Raw genomic sequence first — 19,424 nt, forward strand, 5'->3', positions numbered from 1 at the left:
ATCCATTACATCTAGGTGATGCTCACACAAGTGAAGTACTATATGGGAGGTTACCATCCCAATACTTTTCCAACTTGAGTACACTCAGCTACGAGGTTCCCTCCATGGTTAAACCCACTCTACTTGCAATCCCACTCAATAAACCTTCAACAAGTATGGCACCTTATTAACCATTCATTAGAAAGCCCCTTGAGCTTACTGATTGATAAGTATGAGATACTTCCCACAAGTCAAATTGGCATATTTATATTAGAATTAAATTGTGTAACTTTTTGAATCAAACTCACTAAATTGTGTTTCATGGGCAGTGGCTAACAAGAACCCGTCTCTCATGAGAATGAGTGACACACTTAGCACTCACTACATCTAGGTGATGCTCATAGAGGTGGCATTTGGGCTTCTTGAGAGGTCACCCATCCTATGAAATGTCCCTTTACTAATTTTATATGATATTTCAAGCCTCTAATCAGATCTTTAAGATCAAACAACTAATATTTCAAAGATCCACCAATTTCTCAATAAACCCCAAATCGGATATGTCGGAAATAGTGCCAAAAACTTCATAGCTTCACATATTATTAATATATCTGAAAGTGGAAATTTTTATAGAAATTTCAGCAACATAACAGCATCCAAAATGACATTTCTAGATCTATATAACATTTACACAACAGCTCCCAAACGGAGGATAAAAAAAATGCTCATCGGGCTCCCAAAAATAACACAGAACAGCCCGAAAACACCACAAAAACACTAATAATCTACCACAAAAGTATAATCATGACCAAATACATATATTCAGCTTTATTTTAACATCTAAATATCTAATATACAGCAGCAACCCAAACTGCTATGAAATACTCAACCGAAAACACCAAACTCTTACAAAAAACACACCTGAAAACCCACAAATCTGCACTGTTCAGCACAAAGGCAAACTCTGCATGAGCATGCACATGGAATGGCTTCAAAATCCCATCCTTAGCCTTCTTGGAAACCTGTAAACTCTCATTCTTGGGTCTCCTTCTCCACAGGTTTGGCAGCCTCTGAAGAACAACAAAGCAATGCACAAAAATCAAGTTATGGAATGAGCCCAAAATGCCTCCAAACCCCTTAAAAGAGGGCATAACCCTAACTCACGTCCAAGAGGGGTTAATAAAACATATTTTAATAATAATTTTCATTTATTAGTCCATTAGCTTCCAAAGATTATCCCCTTTTTCTGAAACTTCACCTTGTTGGGCTTGCCTGCCTTAGAAAAGATTATTATTTTTAATTATTTGAAAAGGGACATGACAATTCCTCCCCTCCCAAATATTACTTGTCCTCAAGAAATGGCTGAACAATAAACCAATCAATCCACCTGGATCCCAAATGTAGTCATGAACTATGCTACTATCAATTAACACAGGCTTCTGCAATATCCTCTGCAATATAACCAAGAGGAATCCATAACCAAACTGACAATTACAGCTCAACCAAACTCCAAAATCACCACTACCACAGTCAGAAACCCACGAGACACAAACTCTTAGAACATCAGAACCCAAGTAAAGTGGACAAATCAAACTGCCAACACAGTAAATACCATCAACGCATCCCACTGGCCTATACGAAATGTACAATCCAACTCTGCAACAATCGTGAGTGCTCCTGAATGAAACTGTACCAAGTATGGAGAATCCACACACTGTACAACTCTTGTAGTCAACACAACTTTGCAAATCATTGACCATTGTCTCATAACCATAACTCCCATGCACTCCTGATGGTGAAAAGACATTACAAGATAAATAGCAAGAAATAGAACCCAAACCAAATTTGCCATGAACAAGTGATATAGCCCACTGTGACTGACCACCAGCTAAGTCAGGAGATGTCATATCCAAAGGAGTAGAATCAATAACAACAACTTCTGAAGCATTACTCCCAAACTCCTGCTCTAAGTCATGTATTATCAAGCTATCAACTGTAGAACCTATTGCCATGTCATGCCCATCACAACTCTCATCCCGAGGCGTCGAACCATCCCATAACTGATGACAAGCACTATGAACCAAAGTACATCTCTGTATCATCATCTCATCAACATGGTCATCAAAGGTGAATTGATGAGCATACCTCACAATGTAATGTTGATAGAATGCACCAATCTTAGTCAGTGGCTCAAACTACAATCCAGATGTAACTAACTGCAATCGATCACTAACCAAGTTGGAACTGACTCCTACCTCTGAAGACATCGCCAAGGGAGTAGTATTACTAGCAGGAACCATGCCAACTGTCGGCTCACCAACATCACACATGGTCTTTGATACAACATCTCTAATTTTTGTGCCATTACTACTAGAGGTTACCACCATGTCAGGGATACCATAACAATCTGCTGCAGCACCCAACTCAACTGAACCTAACTTTAGTGGGGATGAACCCGATATGCTAATGTTAGTATCAAGGATGGATGCATCCCCATCTCCACTGTCTTTGACAATCTCGACCATGGACATCCTCAGATCACCAGACACCATAGCTTGTGACTGTACAGAATCTGGTAAAGACTGTAGTTGCTCTAACTCCATGGTCACCTTAGTGAAATGAAACTGTGACTCCTTGAAAGCCAAATGTGTACTCTCAAGAATCTCAGAAGTCACCTAAAGCTATTGAGTAAGCTCACTCACCTCATCTTCCTTGGCCAATAATGCATCGTATGTTGTACTCCCCCACTCCATAAGATAATCTCTGTCGGCTACCAATTGCATATAATCTTGTCTCAGAATCCGGATAGCCTCCCATAAAGAGTGGAATTCTGTCAAGGAAAGATAACTACCTCCCTGCTCATCAGTAGTAGGAGAACCCCATCCATAAACTGCTAACAACTGACGAGCAACATCGAAATGCTGGCAAGTGATAGCAATGTCTCACTCACTAACTCTCAACTGATTAGACACATGATGGCACTGGCTAGACTGTCTCCTACAAACCTCCTCTGATGCATTGTCTAAAGGAGTATCCTCAAAGTTACTAGTCTCTAGAGTATTACCATCCATATCCTGTGAATCAACTCCAAAGCTCATATCAACATATGGAGTATCAAAAACTATAGCACTGCTATCCAACTCCTTTGTACCAAAAGAAACTACCAAGGAAACTAAGTCTTCAAAACTACCCATTGCATCTGCCTGGATGTCATCAATGCCAATATGATCCTGGGACTCATCTGTACACATTGCCAAATATGAAAGATCATCAACACATTCCAACAAGTATGGTTGACTAGATATATGAACAAAGCCCAACACTGGTGTATAAAAACTAATACCAACATCAGACAAGCTGCTAGCACAAGAAAAGACAACACCGTGCAATTTGCTAATCAAATCCATGATATCACCCAAACAAACACTGCTACCAAAAAGTGTTAAAGATCTCCAGTCAACTGAATCCCAAACGCCAATATAACAATCTCGAGTCCATATCCGTAAACTAGAATCAACTGGTAACTCAAGAAAACTCCTCACCTGAGTAATATGACCAATACCAACTAACTCCACATACCTGTCATGATGAGATAATGAAGTCACAATATTGTCTTTGTTCACTTTCAGCTGGCTGGACAAATCATGTGAAGTACTACCAGCCTCAACCTCATGTGACGAAGCATCTAACTGTGCCTGGTACTCTTTCTCAGCAAAGTCATGAATGCTCAATATCTTCTCATCTCTACCAGGTATCTCACCATCATGCACAACAACATCCTCATAATCATCATCTGAACCCACTACGTTGTAGTCACTACCTGTTGTAACTATACCATCTTGAATACCTATGACATCACCCTTTGATGACCTGTATACAATTGTCTCAATTTGAGTATCAAGTTGACCATTACTATCAATCTGTGTAATATCCTTTCTCACTACCTCCTGTGGCGAAGTAGAATTTGAGACCTCTACCTGGCTATAAGCTAGTTTCTCAAACTCCTCATGCAAGTTCTTGGTAATTCTGTCATCTGCCCTATGAGAAAATCTGCCAAATAGAAATCCAATCAACTTATCCACCTTAGCTAGGTCGGACAACATGTCATTCATCATACGGTGGTGCTCAACCAACTGTTCAGACATGTCATGGCTTATTTTCCTAAGTTTATCTCAAATGTCTAAATAACCATCCTTTCTACTGTTCTAACTCTGGATATCAATTGTCCAAGACCGTGTCCTCTGAGACTCTGTACTATACCTATCCATTCTGGATAAAGTAGAGTGTAACCCCAATAGGTTATAACTTCTTCAAACACCAAGAACTAACATGCAATTGATTAGAAGTAGCATGCAACCATAGATTTTGACATACAGCTGATTAGAAGCAACATGCAACCACCAAATTCACCAAGAACTAACATGCAAATGATTAGAAGTAGCATGCAACCATAAATTTTGACATGTAGCTGATTAGAAGCAACATGCAACCATAAATTATGACATGCAAGATTTGGGTAGTTGTCAAAACTGACATGCAAACTTCTACAAACCCTCAGGCTGGCAAGATCATAGCTCTGATACCACTGAAATGTCCCTTTACTGATTTTATATAATATTTCAAGCCTCTAATCAGATCTTTAAGATCAAACAACTAATATTTCAAAGATCCACCAATTTCTCAATAAACCCCAAATTGGGTATGCCGGAAATAGTGCCAAAAACTTCACAGCTTCACATATTATTAACATATCTGAAAGTGGACATTTTTATAGAAATTTCAGCAGCATAACAGCCTCCAAAATGACATTTCTAGATTTGTATAACATTTACACAACAAATCCCAAACGGAGGATAAAAACAATGCTCATCGAGCTCCCGAAAACAACACAGAACAACCCGAAAACACCACAAAAACACTAATAATCTACCACAAAAGTATAATCACAACCAAATACATATATTCAGCTTTATTTTAACATCTAAATGTCTGATATACAGCAGCAACCCAAACTGATATGAAATACTCAACCGAAAACACCAAACTCTTACAAAAAACAATCCGAACACCCACAAATCTGCACTGTTCAGCACAAAGGAAAACTCTGCATGAGCATGCACATGGAATGGATTCAAACTCCCATCCTTAGCCTTCTTGGAAACCTGAAAACTCCCGTTCTTGGGTCTCCTTCTCCACAGGTTTGGCAGCCTCTGAAGAACAACAAAGCAATGCGCAAAAATCAAGTTCTAGAATGAGCCCAAAATGCCTCCAAACTCCTTAAAAGAGGGCATAACCCTAACTCACGTCCAAGAGGGGTTAATAAAACATATTTTAATAATAATTTTCATTTATTAGTCCATTAGCTTCCAAAGATTATCCCCTTTTTCTGAAACTTCACCTTTTTGGGCCTGCCTGCCTTAAAAAAGATTATTATTTTTAATTATTTGAAAAAGGACATGACATCCTAGTATCACTACAACTTAAGCATGCTTAACTACAACATTTTCTCCATGGTTAAGTCCACTCTACTTGCAATCCCATTTGCAAAACCTTCAACATATTTTGTACCTTATGAATCATTCATTTTGAGGCCCCTTGAGCTCAATAATTGATAAGAAAGAGATATTTTCCACAGTAAACTTCAAATTATGATATTGTTATCAAGATTCAACTGTGTAGTTTATTATTCAATCTCATTTCAACCTATGTTCCACAAGTAGTGGTTCACGAGAACCCATCTCTTGTGAGAATGAACAAGACACTTAACACTAATTGCATTTAGGTGATAGTCATGGAGGTGAAGCATAATAACTTCTTGGGAAGTCAATCTTCCTAGTATTAATCCAACTCAAGTGTGTTTAATAAGAGAAATTCCTCCATACTTAATTCCACTCTACTTGCAACCCCATTTGCAAAATCTTCAATAAGTATTGCTCCTTATGAAACATTCATTAGGAAGCCTCTTGAGCATCACCTAGATGCAATGAGTTATAAGCGTTCCATTCATTTTTATGAAGATGGGTTCTTATGAACCACTACTCATGAAACACGGGTAATGAGTTTGACTGGAAAAAAAACTACATAGTTAAATTATGATGGCAATCATAATTTGCTTTGTGGAGGAAATTATCTCCTATATCAATTTGTGAGCTCTAAACAATCTCTAATGAATGTTCACAAGACACAACACCCGCTAAAGATTTTGCAAGTGGGGTTGCAAGAAGAGAATTCTTAGCCATGGATTTTTTTATAATAAAGTGTGCTTGAGGTCGAGTAGTACTCACATAGGTGACCTCCTAGGAAGTCCTAGTGCTTCACCTATGTGAGCATCACCTAAATGTGGTTCGTGCTAAGTGTTCCATTATTTCAATAAGAGTTGGGTTGTTGTGAACTACTACTCATGAAACACATGTCAATGAGTTTGACTCAAAAAACTATATAGTTGAATCTTGATAGCAATACCATAATGCGACTTTCTATGGAAAACATATTCCACTTACTCCAATGATATGAAGTGTTAAATGAAATCAACAGCCCTACAACTATGTAATATAATAATGTTATATACAGATATACTATAGTATTATACTTTCACTAAAACTCCATGTCTAATGAAGAGTGAATTGTGATGAGGAAAAGTGGGTGGGAAATTCTTACAATATATTCTGTAAGCTCATTTTTCAACATCACCAACAATTTCATTTTAATTGGAAAGAAATGAAAATGGGGGATGATATAAGAGGTACTTATGGTAATTCATAAAAAGTTAGTAATACAGATGGTGTTGATTAGTTGCTTGTTGATGGGCTATAAGATTTGCCTTGCAAAAATGAAGCCTTATAGATGTAGAAATGAACATAAAACACCCAATTTCAGTGCTAAATACAATTTCTAGTAGTAGGCAAGAATCAAAGTGAGAATGAGTGTATATATTTTTATTACCGATGGGAACATCATTTATTTAATATATCAATTATTATATGCAATAAAAAATATTAAATTTAGATTCCAACATATTGTGATGTGAATATCAAGATTTAATTGTGTGATTTAGAGTCAAACTCATTGACCCATGTTTCATGAGTAGTGATTCAACATGAATCCATCTCTCATGGGAATAAATGGAACACTTAGCACTCATTGGATCTAGGTGATGCTCACAAAGGTGAAGCACAGGACTTCCCAGGGGTCACCCATCCCAGTACTACTCCAGCCTGAGCGCGCTTAACTACAGAGTTTTCTCTATAGTTAAATCCAAAGCTTGCAACATATTTTCAAACCAACCATAAAAAAATTACTTATGTTTTTTAAAACAAGATTCTATAATTTAACTTCCCTCGAAAACTCCTCAAAATACAAAATTTTCGCTTAAAAATACAAAACTAACAATTTTGCATGCCGCCATCTCTCTGGAAACTTTTAAAATTCTATCATTCAATTGATTCGTAACCATCATTTACATAATCCAGACGCTCAATCCATCTTCTTCGCTTGAATTTCTGATTTTTTTCCGATGCGATCGCAATCTGATTTTGTGTTTACCATTTCTCTCAACCAAGACCTCCTGCCCGATTGAAGAAATCGATTATTGCTGTTGCTGTGCTATTATTCATTAGTCGCTTGATTTTTGCTCTTCCTGCTTTACATGCCCCCCTCGCCGCATAATTGCTCCTTTTATTTTTTCCATGCTACAAAATGCAATACTTTCTAGCAAATTCTGATATTTCATGCAATTCGTGCGGTAAATCATTAGGGTTTGTTAGGCATAATGTTTATGTCATGCAATTTCTCTACTGTGAAGAATGTGTCGGCGCCCAGAAATTCCACCCTGATCATGATTTCCTGCAAAACTGGGACGAAGATATGTTTCTTGAAGCTTCGGCGGATTTCACATTGGAAGGAAGTGATGGAGGAATTGTGAGGGCACATAAGGTCGTTCTGGTACGAAATAGACCCTAGCTATTTACAATTCCCTAAAATGTTTACTCTGTTAAATGATATATTTATAAGCGACTTCTTGGCAGGCAGGGAAGTCCAAAGTTTTCAAGACAATGCTGAGGGCAGGAATGTCCGAGACTATTAGTGGTAAAGTGAAAATAATAGACTTGACAGCTGAAGAATTGCGTCCGTTAGTTAATTTTCTGTATACAGGGAGAGTAGACCAAAGAAGCTTGGAATGTCATGGGGTTGCACTTTACAAGGCTTCTGTTAAGTATGATCTGCCTCTTTTGACGGCCATATGTGGACATTTTCTTGAAAGTAATGTGATTATGGACATTCTTGGAGTTTTCGAGCTTGCTGTGAATTATGGAGTGGAGAATTTGCAGGAAGCTGTGTTGCCTTTTATTTTTAGCGAGGCTTTCATCACGAACAACTCGCCTCCTTCAGTTTTGAAAACGATGAGAGAAGTTTCCAAGTTCAGATGTTTTATCGATTACCAAATGAAGAATTTTAATGCCGTATCTTCTATCATGGAGCTCGCTTTATATCAAACGGCAGGTGTGCCTTCAAATAATCCAGAAAAAAGTCCTTTATTTAGAAGGCAAAAGTTTTAGAGAGGAGAGGGTGACATTCTTTCTTGTTTCTCTTCTTTTGGTGATGTTTGGGATAGCGAGATAAAAGTGTCTTATTTATATACAGTGTTTTTGTATTTTAATTAAAAATGGATTTATTTTGTGATTTTGTGTGTAGATTATCTTGATGATGCACAAAAGGAGGTGGGAGAACTAAATGAAATAGAATCTGTAAGTTGAAAAACCCCTTATTTCTTCTCAAATAATGTAATTTTTTTGTGTTTTTCTATATATATCATCCTATTATATTTTATTTTAGAAATTAGGTTTTTTTATATGATTGAATTAAATTGATAATTTAAGAAAAAAGTTTCGGTTAAAGAATTTAATGCACATTGTAATTGAACAATATTCAAACAAGAGCTGCACAGGTGTGGCTGGAGTCCCTGCCTATTATATAAAATAGGCAGATTGTAATCAGGGCTAATAGTAAAGTACAGTGGAAGGTAATGCACTTCAATATAATGCAGCAATTTAAAAGAAAATAACCATCAAAGTCTGAATTGAGTCAGTAACCTGATTCAGCTCCTCCTGAAAATGTTTGGCCACTTCCCGATACTGATGCCTAAGATGGGATATGCCTATCCCAATCAGGTTTTTGATCCTGCTCAAGCTAATTCTCTATTTTAGTGACTTATACAAAAAGATGGTATTGCAAAGACACATACTAGCGTAATTATGCCTTATGCCCTCTTTTGTGATCCATATCAGTATATCTTTGTTGATTTATAGGATCTCTTCAGAATGCTTCTGATATTCTGTGTCTGGTATGTCGAATGCTGACAGGAATGTAGTTTGTAATCTGCAATGTTGCTTTGTTAATTTTGGGACTGCAAGTATGTTATGTCTTTCTTATTGCCTTGTCCACCGATGAGAGTAACTATATATACAAGTGTGCAGAGTTATGTTCCTGTAGGGGCATGACTCTACGTGGCCCTACGTGGTCATAAACTAATGTTTGTTAACCATAACCATTCAAAGGTTAATCATGCTCGATAACATGTTCGATAATGATCTCAATGTTTATCGATGGCAGTACAAATAAGACCTGGTCCCTGATCGGAGATGATAGATAAATCTGAAAGCAATCCAATGTGTATTGGTGGCAGTCGTAATATCAAGAATGATAGAACCTGATGTGAATCAGTAACAGCAGTAATATATATATATGCCTGATCTGAATCACATCTATCTAAATTATACGTATACATATCTGTACATATATACATATGCATATTATCCTATATATATATATATGACAGAAAATAACATATTCATATGCTCAGCAGTACTCGACTGAAGTTAAACTTTCAACAATCTTGTCATCATGGAATTCCATGAACTTTTGCATAGTCCTCCATATAAAGAGTAGATTAACAGTCTTTGTAGTAGGGTTCATTGAAATCGTAAAGTCAATACTTCAAGAGTTATTTTTTTTAAAGAGCGGCGTAATTTGCATCAAATAAGTGACAGTTGCAATTTAAGCAGACAAGATTATACAAGATTACAACTGCTCTGTATCAACATCAGCTACATAATTTGGAAAAGATTTAATTAATATGAAACCCGATCCTTATATAAACTTTCCTTTTGAACCAAATTTAGCATTCCTAACTTGGTAGGTATGGTATATGTATATACTCTTTAATCCATAAGGTAGATGTTTTATTCCTCGCCTTATTAACATGAATCTCAGATGCCGACATTTGATTGATCTCTTTTCTGGAAAAACCTGTTTTCTATATTATATACTAGAGCCGACCCTTTAAAAATAATGTCTACATTCTTTATTAGTATTATAATATAACATAAAAGAAATGGACAGATTTTTGAGAAGTTGATCTTAGATGTTTGAAGATGGATATTCCACCATAGAGCATTCTGAAATAGAGTAACCGTAGCAAATTAACTGTTTCATCTTGAACTATCTATGTTAATTGTAGCAATTTTTATATGGCTCTGAAATTTCAGCATTCAATCCAATTGAGATGAACAGTGAAGAAAATACAAACAAATATACTGAGTGATGGCACAATATTGAGTCAATATTTTAGTATAAGAGCACTAAGTAAATTTACAATCATTTGATGTTAAAATTTGTCCACAGTGCACACAAATTAATTCACAAAATAACTGGGAAATTGTAACTGCATAAAATGCCATCCACCCCGACTGGGGCCATTGATTTAAGTGGAGTATGTTTCCTCTTCTGTGCACATTCAGACTCCAACTCTCGCTTTTCCCTATTTATTGCTTGCAAAATTTCAAGCAACAAGTGCCACCCATTGCGCGCCTCCAGCAAATGCACCTCCTCAGGGCTAGCAGACGACCAAATGACCTATGGCTGAATCTCTCCATCCCCAGCCCGAACCAATCTTCTCGGTCGCAGAACCATATGCAGACGAACATTTACTTCAGCCCGACCATCAATTTTGTACGAATCCTTGGCCCACTTCAGTTCCAAACAAGCCCTAGCCACCTGCAAAACTTCACCCTTGGATGAACCCACCACAAAGGCCAGAGCTAGAAAAAGAGAAGAATTATCAAGATTTGTGCCTGGGTGCCAATCATGATGGAGAGAATCCTCCCCAAACATCATGCAAACAGCCTTCCAAAAAAATCTTCATGGTCCAATTCGTAAACACTTCTCATCCTCTTCACTGTAATCAGCCCCGTGAATGCCTGATCTTGGCCAGACGTATATAGCTAGAAATTTACCTCCATCGCCGCTTGTTCACACACCCAACCGCATAGGCTTCAATTCAAAAAAGTAGTGCACCACAAACAGTACACCACCACCCTCTAAAAAAGTCCAGCAAACACTCCAGAAGAGGACCTCCACAACACTACTTTGCATGTCACACTAAATGCAATATATGTCTTCACAACAAATCTTTACAATCCACCTGCTGTCTAGAAATCTACAACCTGCCTCCAATTTGATAACCTCCCATTACTGCCAAAAGTATGAAAGGAAATATACGGGTTAGCATTTCAAAGAATCATTCTACAAAATCGAAATCTGATACTCCCACAGAGCTAAAGTCCTCAAACATTTCAAATCTCTCATCCGAGGAATCCACCACCCCTACATTTGAAAGTTTATCCACCAATGAATTAGCCTCTCTTAACACGTGTTACCCAAAATTCCTCCACTTCTTCTAACAAATATCAAATGCACCTTATATGTTTATTTAAGTACCACATATCCAATTCACCTTTGATTATGCCATTAACCACAATTTGTGTGTCTCCTTCTAGGTGGAGCTTCCAAATTCCTATCTTGATTCTCATTTGAATCGCTTCCACCGCAGCCAAACATTTTGCCATATTGTTAGTACCATCTTCTAAGCATTTGGCAGCTAAGGCAATGATACTCCCAGTTTCATCTTGGGCAACAAAACCCACCCCTGAAGGACCTGGTTTCCCTTTAAAGCCTCATCAGAATTAATTTTCATCCACCCATGATCAGGTGGACGCCACTTATCCCTCCCAAAATCAACCAACCAATGTTTAACCCTCTGAGGCCCATTGACAGGCAAACAAACCATAATGTTGTAAAAAACAATGTGATTCTTAAATTAAAAATTTGATTAAATTTCGTAAGCTCGTTGTATACACTACTCTTTTATGAAAAATATAAAATAAAATCCCACTTGGCATTTTGGAGGGTAACCAGTACATTTAGAGGCTGCTTTTATAACAGAACTATTTCTGAAGGAATGCTAAGTTCAAGGAGCCAATCTGATCAATGCTGTGAAAGTTTCCGTATTAGGTAAAAAAAGAATTGTAATAATAATTCTTCAGTATCTTAGGAAACTCTGTTCTTTCCTACCAGTGCCCGCATGAATGGAGTTGTAAATATAAATTTAAAAAATATTGGGCATAGGCATTTTACCAATGAATAGAAAGAAATTAGGAATCACTACATGCAGTGTGAAGGCTGGGAGTTCATTAAATGAATGGCAAAACTAAAACTGATGCTCTTCAAGAGTACCCCACTCACTGTTGGGTATGAGATACGTGTATGTAGAGTACCCATGCAACTATGGTATATCACAATTTTTGAAGTTTCTCTAGAGTCTTTGCTGTAAAATAAGTATTACAAGTACTGTATGAGTTATTGCTTTCCTAACTCTTATTTCATTATCTGATATTGAGGATTTGTTTTGCAAGTATGGCAGTTGGCTATATGTATGGATCTCTACCAATAATTGGTGTCAATATGTTTAGGCATGAATGGACCAAATGGTGAAGATCCCATGTTTACATTTTCAGGTAAGATGGACTGTACCTGGTGGTGAAAATCACATGGTACCATTTTAATGCATGATAAAGTGTACCCCTGAATGGTTCTAGTGGTAAAGGTACCATATTTCCTCACGAAGGAATATGTTTAATGTAATTTACATCCTATTTCTTATGAACAACCCTCAGTCAGGTGGCTGACATGCTTGCATGAAACTGCACCATGCAGATGATAACTTCTTTTTGTTTCTCTCCTCTATCTAACAGCATCCATTTTTAGGATTGGAAGGATTTGAAAACAGAATGACCATGAATTACAATACAAGTCGTGTTAAAATTTTTTGTATAGAAACTTAGATGAATACATTAAAAGTTAGACAATAATGTAATTTCAAGAGCTCAAAACTATTTCAGAACAATGACCCCAAATTGTTTGCTATTAGCTGGATATTAAAATCGCTAGTTGTTGAAGTTCTCTGAATAATGATTTAGTGAGGTATGCAGGGGCTTGTAATAAAATCACTGATCTCATTCAGACTAGACCTAACATCTTCATGGAATTTACTATTTTTCCATCATGAAAGAGTAGAATTAGTGTAAATGATGCCCTATTTTCTAACAATAATCCCTTAAATTACGTGTCTGACATTCTTGCAGTGAAAATGCACCATGCAGATGATAATTTCTTTTTGTTTCTCTCCTCTATGTAACAACATTCAGTTTCAGCATTGGAAGGATCTCTAAGCAGAGATCGTGAACTGAAATAAAAATCTTCTTAGGCAAAATTGTTCTAAACCAATAGCTAAGTACATCAAAAGTTAGAATAGAATACAATTTCTAGAGTAGAACAAATACTAAAACAATGACCCCAAAATTTTTGCTGGCAGCTAGACATAAAAATTCATAGCTTTTTCTTCTTCTGAACATTGCAAATTCCATAGATTTTTGTAGCCTAGAAAATCCAACTTCATATGCTCAACAAGAGCCTTGCAAAAAGTTCTGCACCCAACAAAAGATCTCCCTGCAAAAGAACTAAAAAATGACATACTCAAAAATTCATTTTAACATGCTTCAAAAGACTTGAAGTGAAATACAAAACCTTATTTTTTGTGGGTTGCATTAGTCTGCAAACTGTTGAGTCTAACTAACCTATACAACCTCTTAACATTATAAACTTGATCAATTTGCACTGATGTAAGCTGGAATTCCTCCATGCTTCATAAGAAAACATTTAAAAAAAATATTTCTTCTGTTTATCAGACTAACTTGGGAATTAGTGATAATAAATCTTAGATTAATCCACCCCAAATTTAGTTTATTTGTTCACATAGTTTGTAACAGCTTATTTGAATCGGATGCCACTGGAACGGCCTTGAAACAAAGCATATCAGCTTTCAAAATGTCTTAAGACTGAATTACATGATAAGTATGACGAGCCCAGAAGATTGGCCTACTTTTTGGTATGCTGAGATTTAAGCAGTGAACTGGCTGAACTCACCTGATGCCTTAGGCCAACCTAGGTATAAATTCATTGTTGTTTTTCTTTTCTATTTTTGCATCTCAAATTTTACGTCACCTAATTTTATACAACTGGAATATAGATGTCCATAATTCCAGCACACTTGTTTTTGATAATGCTCCAACCATTTTATTTGATTTTCGAACTTTTCATTTGTTCATGTTTAGTTTTTCAGTTCATATATATTGACTGGTTATTTCTTAAGAATTAAGATAGGTTGTATTAAATATATTAGTTAATAATATAATAGCTTTTTTCTAGTTTAAGTAAAATTGACGGTGTTGCTTCTTTTTTATTATCAGTTCACAATTACACAATCATGTGTAGTCAATGGGAGAAGCAATGAATTAACTATCGAACCTGGTCCAATATGAAGAAAAACAAGGACAAAAATGCAATATAAGATTACCCATCCAAACTTGGGTGACCTAGCCTAGTATAAGGTAAGCCACCACGTTTCTTTTCACTGACCAAAATTTGCAGGACTAACTTTACAAAGGGTGGCCAGGTCCATCCCAGAGAATTGAACACAATACAATCTAAATGCCTGAAGTATAAATTTTGATCTCAAACCACCACATTTTGATGCAAATCTATGTAATGTAATAAGAAATGTGGTCTTGTGATTGCAGGAAGGCTTGGTAGGATTAGTTGAAAATGTCCCGAGTTCTTTAATTGTTATCCAGGGTAAGGAAATTCAATGTCGTGGCCATGAAATAAGTAAAATTATTCATAGCAAAAAAACTGAGACTACTAGCAATCTGTCTCATCTCCTGCACTTGTGGCCAACTGGACACGTGGCTAAGGCTTGCATCCTTGCAGCCTGAAGATGGAGTGCCAAAAGAAAGTTGCAAGCCTGCACCTGGTGTTTCTGTCACCATGGAAATGAGGGATAAATTTATACAGAGAAGGAATGAGATAAAGGCTATGCGAACTATCTTTTAAGCACCTCCAAGGAATATGTCTCATGAAGCCATGGTTGCAGAATATGGCACAAAATATATTTGATAGAAAGCCTTTGAAAGCCTCGGGCAAATGCAACTGGTGGGTGCAAAGCCATATTCCACTGAGCTTCCTTACATTCCTCATCTGCTGGAGCCGAAATGGAAGCTTTGAAATGTGCATAGACAGCCATCAAAGAATTAATGTGTTTGCAAGAAACAGATTTGAGAAAAAGGTTTATGAAACTTTCAGGCAAATGTTGTTGACAGGCATAAAACCAAATCCCACATCCCTTCCTAGCATCCAATCTGCCTGCGCCAACCTGAGATCCGTGGAGCAAGATATAGATGATGCATGGCTTTAGGGTTTGATTACCTTACCTTACTTGGCCTCGAGTCAAAAACCCAAGTAGCAATCTGAGGAAATTGCAGAAGGCTTGGAAAGTGAATGTTGTAAACCCTCTACACGACAATATGCTATTCCACATTGATGCCATGTCAAGGGAAACCCACATGCAAATGGCACGTTTAGTAGCCCACACCATGCGACTGGAAATCCCTGAGAAGAGACACACGCCTGCAAATTGCCACAAATCCTTGGAGCCCTATTTTTCTGTCAAATTCTCTGAGGGGCAAAATGAAATGACTACTGGAAAAAATGAAGAGAGCCAATCCCAAAGCAGGGAATAAAATCTGGAAATTCTGTTTAATAAGAAGTTTGGCCAGGACCATAGTAAATACGAGAATGTTTGGGATTTGTAGGACTATTGATACAGCAACTAATACGAATAGCATATTGAAAACATTAGTCCCCGTCACAGGACTAATAAAATAAGAGTTTTGAAGGATCTGGAGTCTGTCTTTGTTAGAAATAGAAGATATGCTTGTGCCTAGAGTGTAGCATGTGAACATTTGTGCCATACTTCAAAAAATTGGAATGAGGTCCAACTATATAACAAGTTTTCAGCATTAGTTCTTTCAACAAGAACTGTATAGCTTGGGGTATTGTTGAACTGCATTTACTGTGGTGGCTGTTTCTGTTATCATCCCTCATACTTGTTACCGGGGAAATTAATATTCAAATAGGGGCCATTTGAAACCCTGTAGTTTTTCCTTTGCAAAGTTGAAATTAACTGAATTGTTCCAAATGAAAATCGAAATGTTATATACTCGTAACAACATTCTTCAAAATGTTGACATTACAGAAAGAATTATAGAAAAACCATTTATAATTCTAAGTTGTTTCTGTACTCATTTCATTGTCTCAACTCTCAGGACAGTAGATAATGCTATCAAAGAAAACGACCATGCTATCAAAGAAAATGACCTTGCTAGCATGGATGAGATTCTGACCTATCCAATAGATTGTTTGTTAGCAGTGGATAATTTAATTGAAGACTGACTCAACTCATTAATGCGACAATAGCTGAGTGATGATGAATCTGATATTTACTGAATTGAGAAACTGCTTGTCAACCAGCTGATGTTAAAGAGGCTAATGAATGCAAGCATAGAATGCTATGCACTTATTAATAATCTGATTTTCTTTCTCTCTTGTGGATGCAGATTGAGGATGAAACGATATAGATATAAATATCTGATGTTTCTAGTTTTTGGTTGCCTCATCTTGGTGAAGCTGACATTGTGGTTACAACCATTTTAGCAAAATCTGTATATCAAACATTTCCAGTATTAATCTGAGCCTTCATACTGAAAACCTGTCTTGTGCTTTCATGTTGAGGAGGCAGTAGTAAATGAATAGGCATATCATACATAAGAATCGCAACCCCACCAAGTGTGACTTGGAATTATCAATATGATGGAGTATATTATTGACTGGGGAGAATGAGTTTTCAGGTTGAAAAAATGCAAGACAGAAAGGCTGTAGACATCTGATTGGGCCTATATATTGCTGAAAAGCATGTGATCTATCAAGCATTTGTGGTTGTATTTTCTGTTTGGATCATGGTTGTACAGATCTATATAGATGCTATTATTCATGTGTCAATTTCTTTTTCATTTCTGCATTTAATTATTGAAATATTATTATTAGAGCACGATCAGACTGTCATTTCTCTCTTTTGCCTGTGGATGAAACTTGGGAAAAATATTTAAAAATTGGAAATTTTTTGTAAGGAAGAAGCAGCTATTAGTGGGTCCTCTGCATGCTGCACGGATTCCCCGTGACAGCTGAAGAACATGTTTTTTGTTCAATTATATTTTCCTCTTTCATGTTTAATTTAGTCTATGTTGTTCAAATCATGAAACTTCAGATAGTCTTTCTTGCAGAAAACTGTGGGACTGAACTAGGTATGTGGGGGAAGGATTTTCTCAGTCGTGGGGTGGCTCTGTTTGTGCATGAGGACCACTATTGTCAATATGAGGATCCACAGATATTTTTGTGACACGAGGTTCTAGTGTTTACTACAGAGGAGAGCTATCGTATGGTAGGTTCATGTTGAAACATAGGGTCTTTGAATTTGGATGTCGGGGTAAGTAGGCTGTGTGCAAGGATAGGTTTTTATTAATAGATTGGTAGTATATGCAGAACATTTATGTTGTTTATACCCTTTGTGAGGAGCGAATGGTTTGAATTTGGGTGCGGAGGAGAGAGGTCTATTGTAGTTTAGATTTGTTTGGATATTTGCCTATAGGTGGCCGTGGTGTACACAGAACATTTGTACGACTTACCTACTTGGGGAGGATTGAAGCGGTGAGAGCGCTCCCAATTGAATATGCATCTAATTTTTTCCTCAAAACTTATTAAATAGTGTAAATTAGGAATCTTCATGAAAAATATTTAGACAACAAAAGTTCTATTGAGAGTCCCTCTCTATTGTAAGTATTGTAAGTAGAAGGATTTAAATTATTGAAATGTCTGACCTTCTAGAGTGGAACTGGGCAACAAATAGTAGAATATAAATGTTTGTGAATGACTATTTGTTATTTTGTTATTTCATTGAGATTTAGTTGTTGATGCATGTCTAGTATTCATGACATTTCATTTTCGAGAGTTCACTTTTCAATAATCTTTTAAGTTCTTGATCATTAAATTTACAATTTTTTTTATATTAGATCAAATATAACTATTTACAATAACATATTTAATAGTTAAAAATACAAAATGTCTAAATATAAAATTTATAAATATCTAAAAAAAATTGTAAGTTTGTAAATATAAAAACTTATAAGTATCTAAATATAAAATACTATAAAATTTTAATATACAAGATAAAATATAATTGAAAAATTTCCAACTAAAAATGAAATTATTTAATTGCACGTGTATTTTGAAGATTTCACAACGATAAATAAATGATACTATTATAAAGTTTGCCCTGAATTTAGATTCATAAATAGTCTTTATATATTATTTAAAAAAAATAAAATTCAAATATATCATTTTTTAATGTAGAGTAAAATAGAATAAGAAGACAAATATAAAAAAAATTCACTAAAGATTTAATTTATAAGTGAACTATTTTAATTTAAAATTAAAGTCATTGTTTTGTTAGTGGTGGCTATCTGAACTACCCATGCCACTGTTTGCTATATCACCTCCTTGATTTTTTTGCATCTGCCAATAATAATTTTAGAATTGTGCTTGTTATTGGGTGCGGTCAATGGATTTCAGATTTTTTTGAGCTATTTCAAATGGTAGAAAGTTGATGTTTAGGATTTTTATATTTGAGTTCCTAATAAGAGGGATGTAAACAATACCTGGATAAAAAATCTGATTTGCTGAGGTAATTTCAAAGGGTCTATTATCAGAATATCCACATCTAGTTGGAGGTCTATGTTGTTATTGTTCCATACTACTATTTATCTCTATCTAATGATTAAAAATAATGTGACTTCCATTTGATAATTAAGATGAGAATAATACATAGTTGGGGACTTTGGCCTCTTATTATTGGACTTAAATGCCCAAACCTATAATAATATAACACGAGAACTTAACAACAAAATATGAGCTATTCTTTCAGATCACAATTGCATTTCTACAACAAGAATTTAACAACAAAATATAAGCCATCCTATCAGATACAAGTGCATTTCTAGGCAAAAATTAATGCATTCACAATGTCAATTTAAAACTATTTAACCTTATTCTCACTCATCTACACCTCTACAACCATTATGTATTAGGTAGGAACTATGATGCAT

At 36.0% G+C, this 19,424-nt stretch overlaps 1 protein-coding gene across 5 annotated transcripts; it reads left to right on the top strand.

Annotated features, from left to right (window-relative positions):
- Positions 1–7,349: 7,349 nt before the first annotated feature.
- Positions 7,350–18,214, top strand: LOC149561181 (BTB/POZ domain-containing protein At1g01640-like). 5 transcript variants are annotated; one of them, XR_016363786.1, is made up of 5 exons: positions 7,350–7,917; positions 8,001–8,475; positions 8,668–8,720; positions 12,734–12,827; positions 16,824–17,265. XR_016363786.1 is itself a non-coding variant. In XM_089825004.1 (5 exons), the coding sequence occupies exons 1-4, from the start codon at positions 7,672–7,674 to the stop codon at positions 12,780–12,782; spliced, it is 831 nt and encodes a 276-aa protein (XP_089681130.1). In that variant the 5' UTR covers positions 7,350–7,671; the 3' UTR covers positions 12,783–12,827; positions 16,824–17,265. The 5 variants fall into 5 exon arrangements, 4 of the variants coding, with proteins under 4 accessions (XP_089681130.1, XP_089681132.1, XP_089681131.1 ...); XM_089825004.1 differs by having other exon boundaries at positions 12,726–12,827; XM_089825006.1 differs by lacking the exons at positions 12,734–12,827; positions 16,824–17,265 and adding an exon at positions 17,547–18,214.
- The last annotated feature ends 1,210 nt before the right edge of the window (positions 18,215–19,424 follow it).

This window comes from Cupressus sempervirens, chromosome 4, assembly GCF_028749045.1.
Source record: "Cupressus sempervirens isolate cs-2001-9-10 chromosome 4, ASM2874904v1, whole genome shotgun sequence".
NCBI lineage: Eukaryota > Viridiplantae > Streptophyta > Pinopsida > Cupressales > Cupressaceae > Cupressus > Cupressus sempervirens.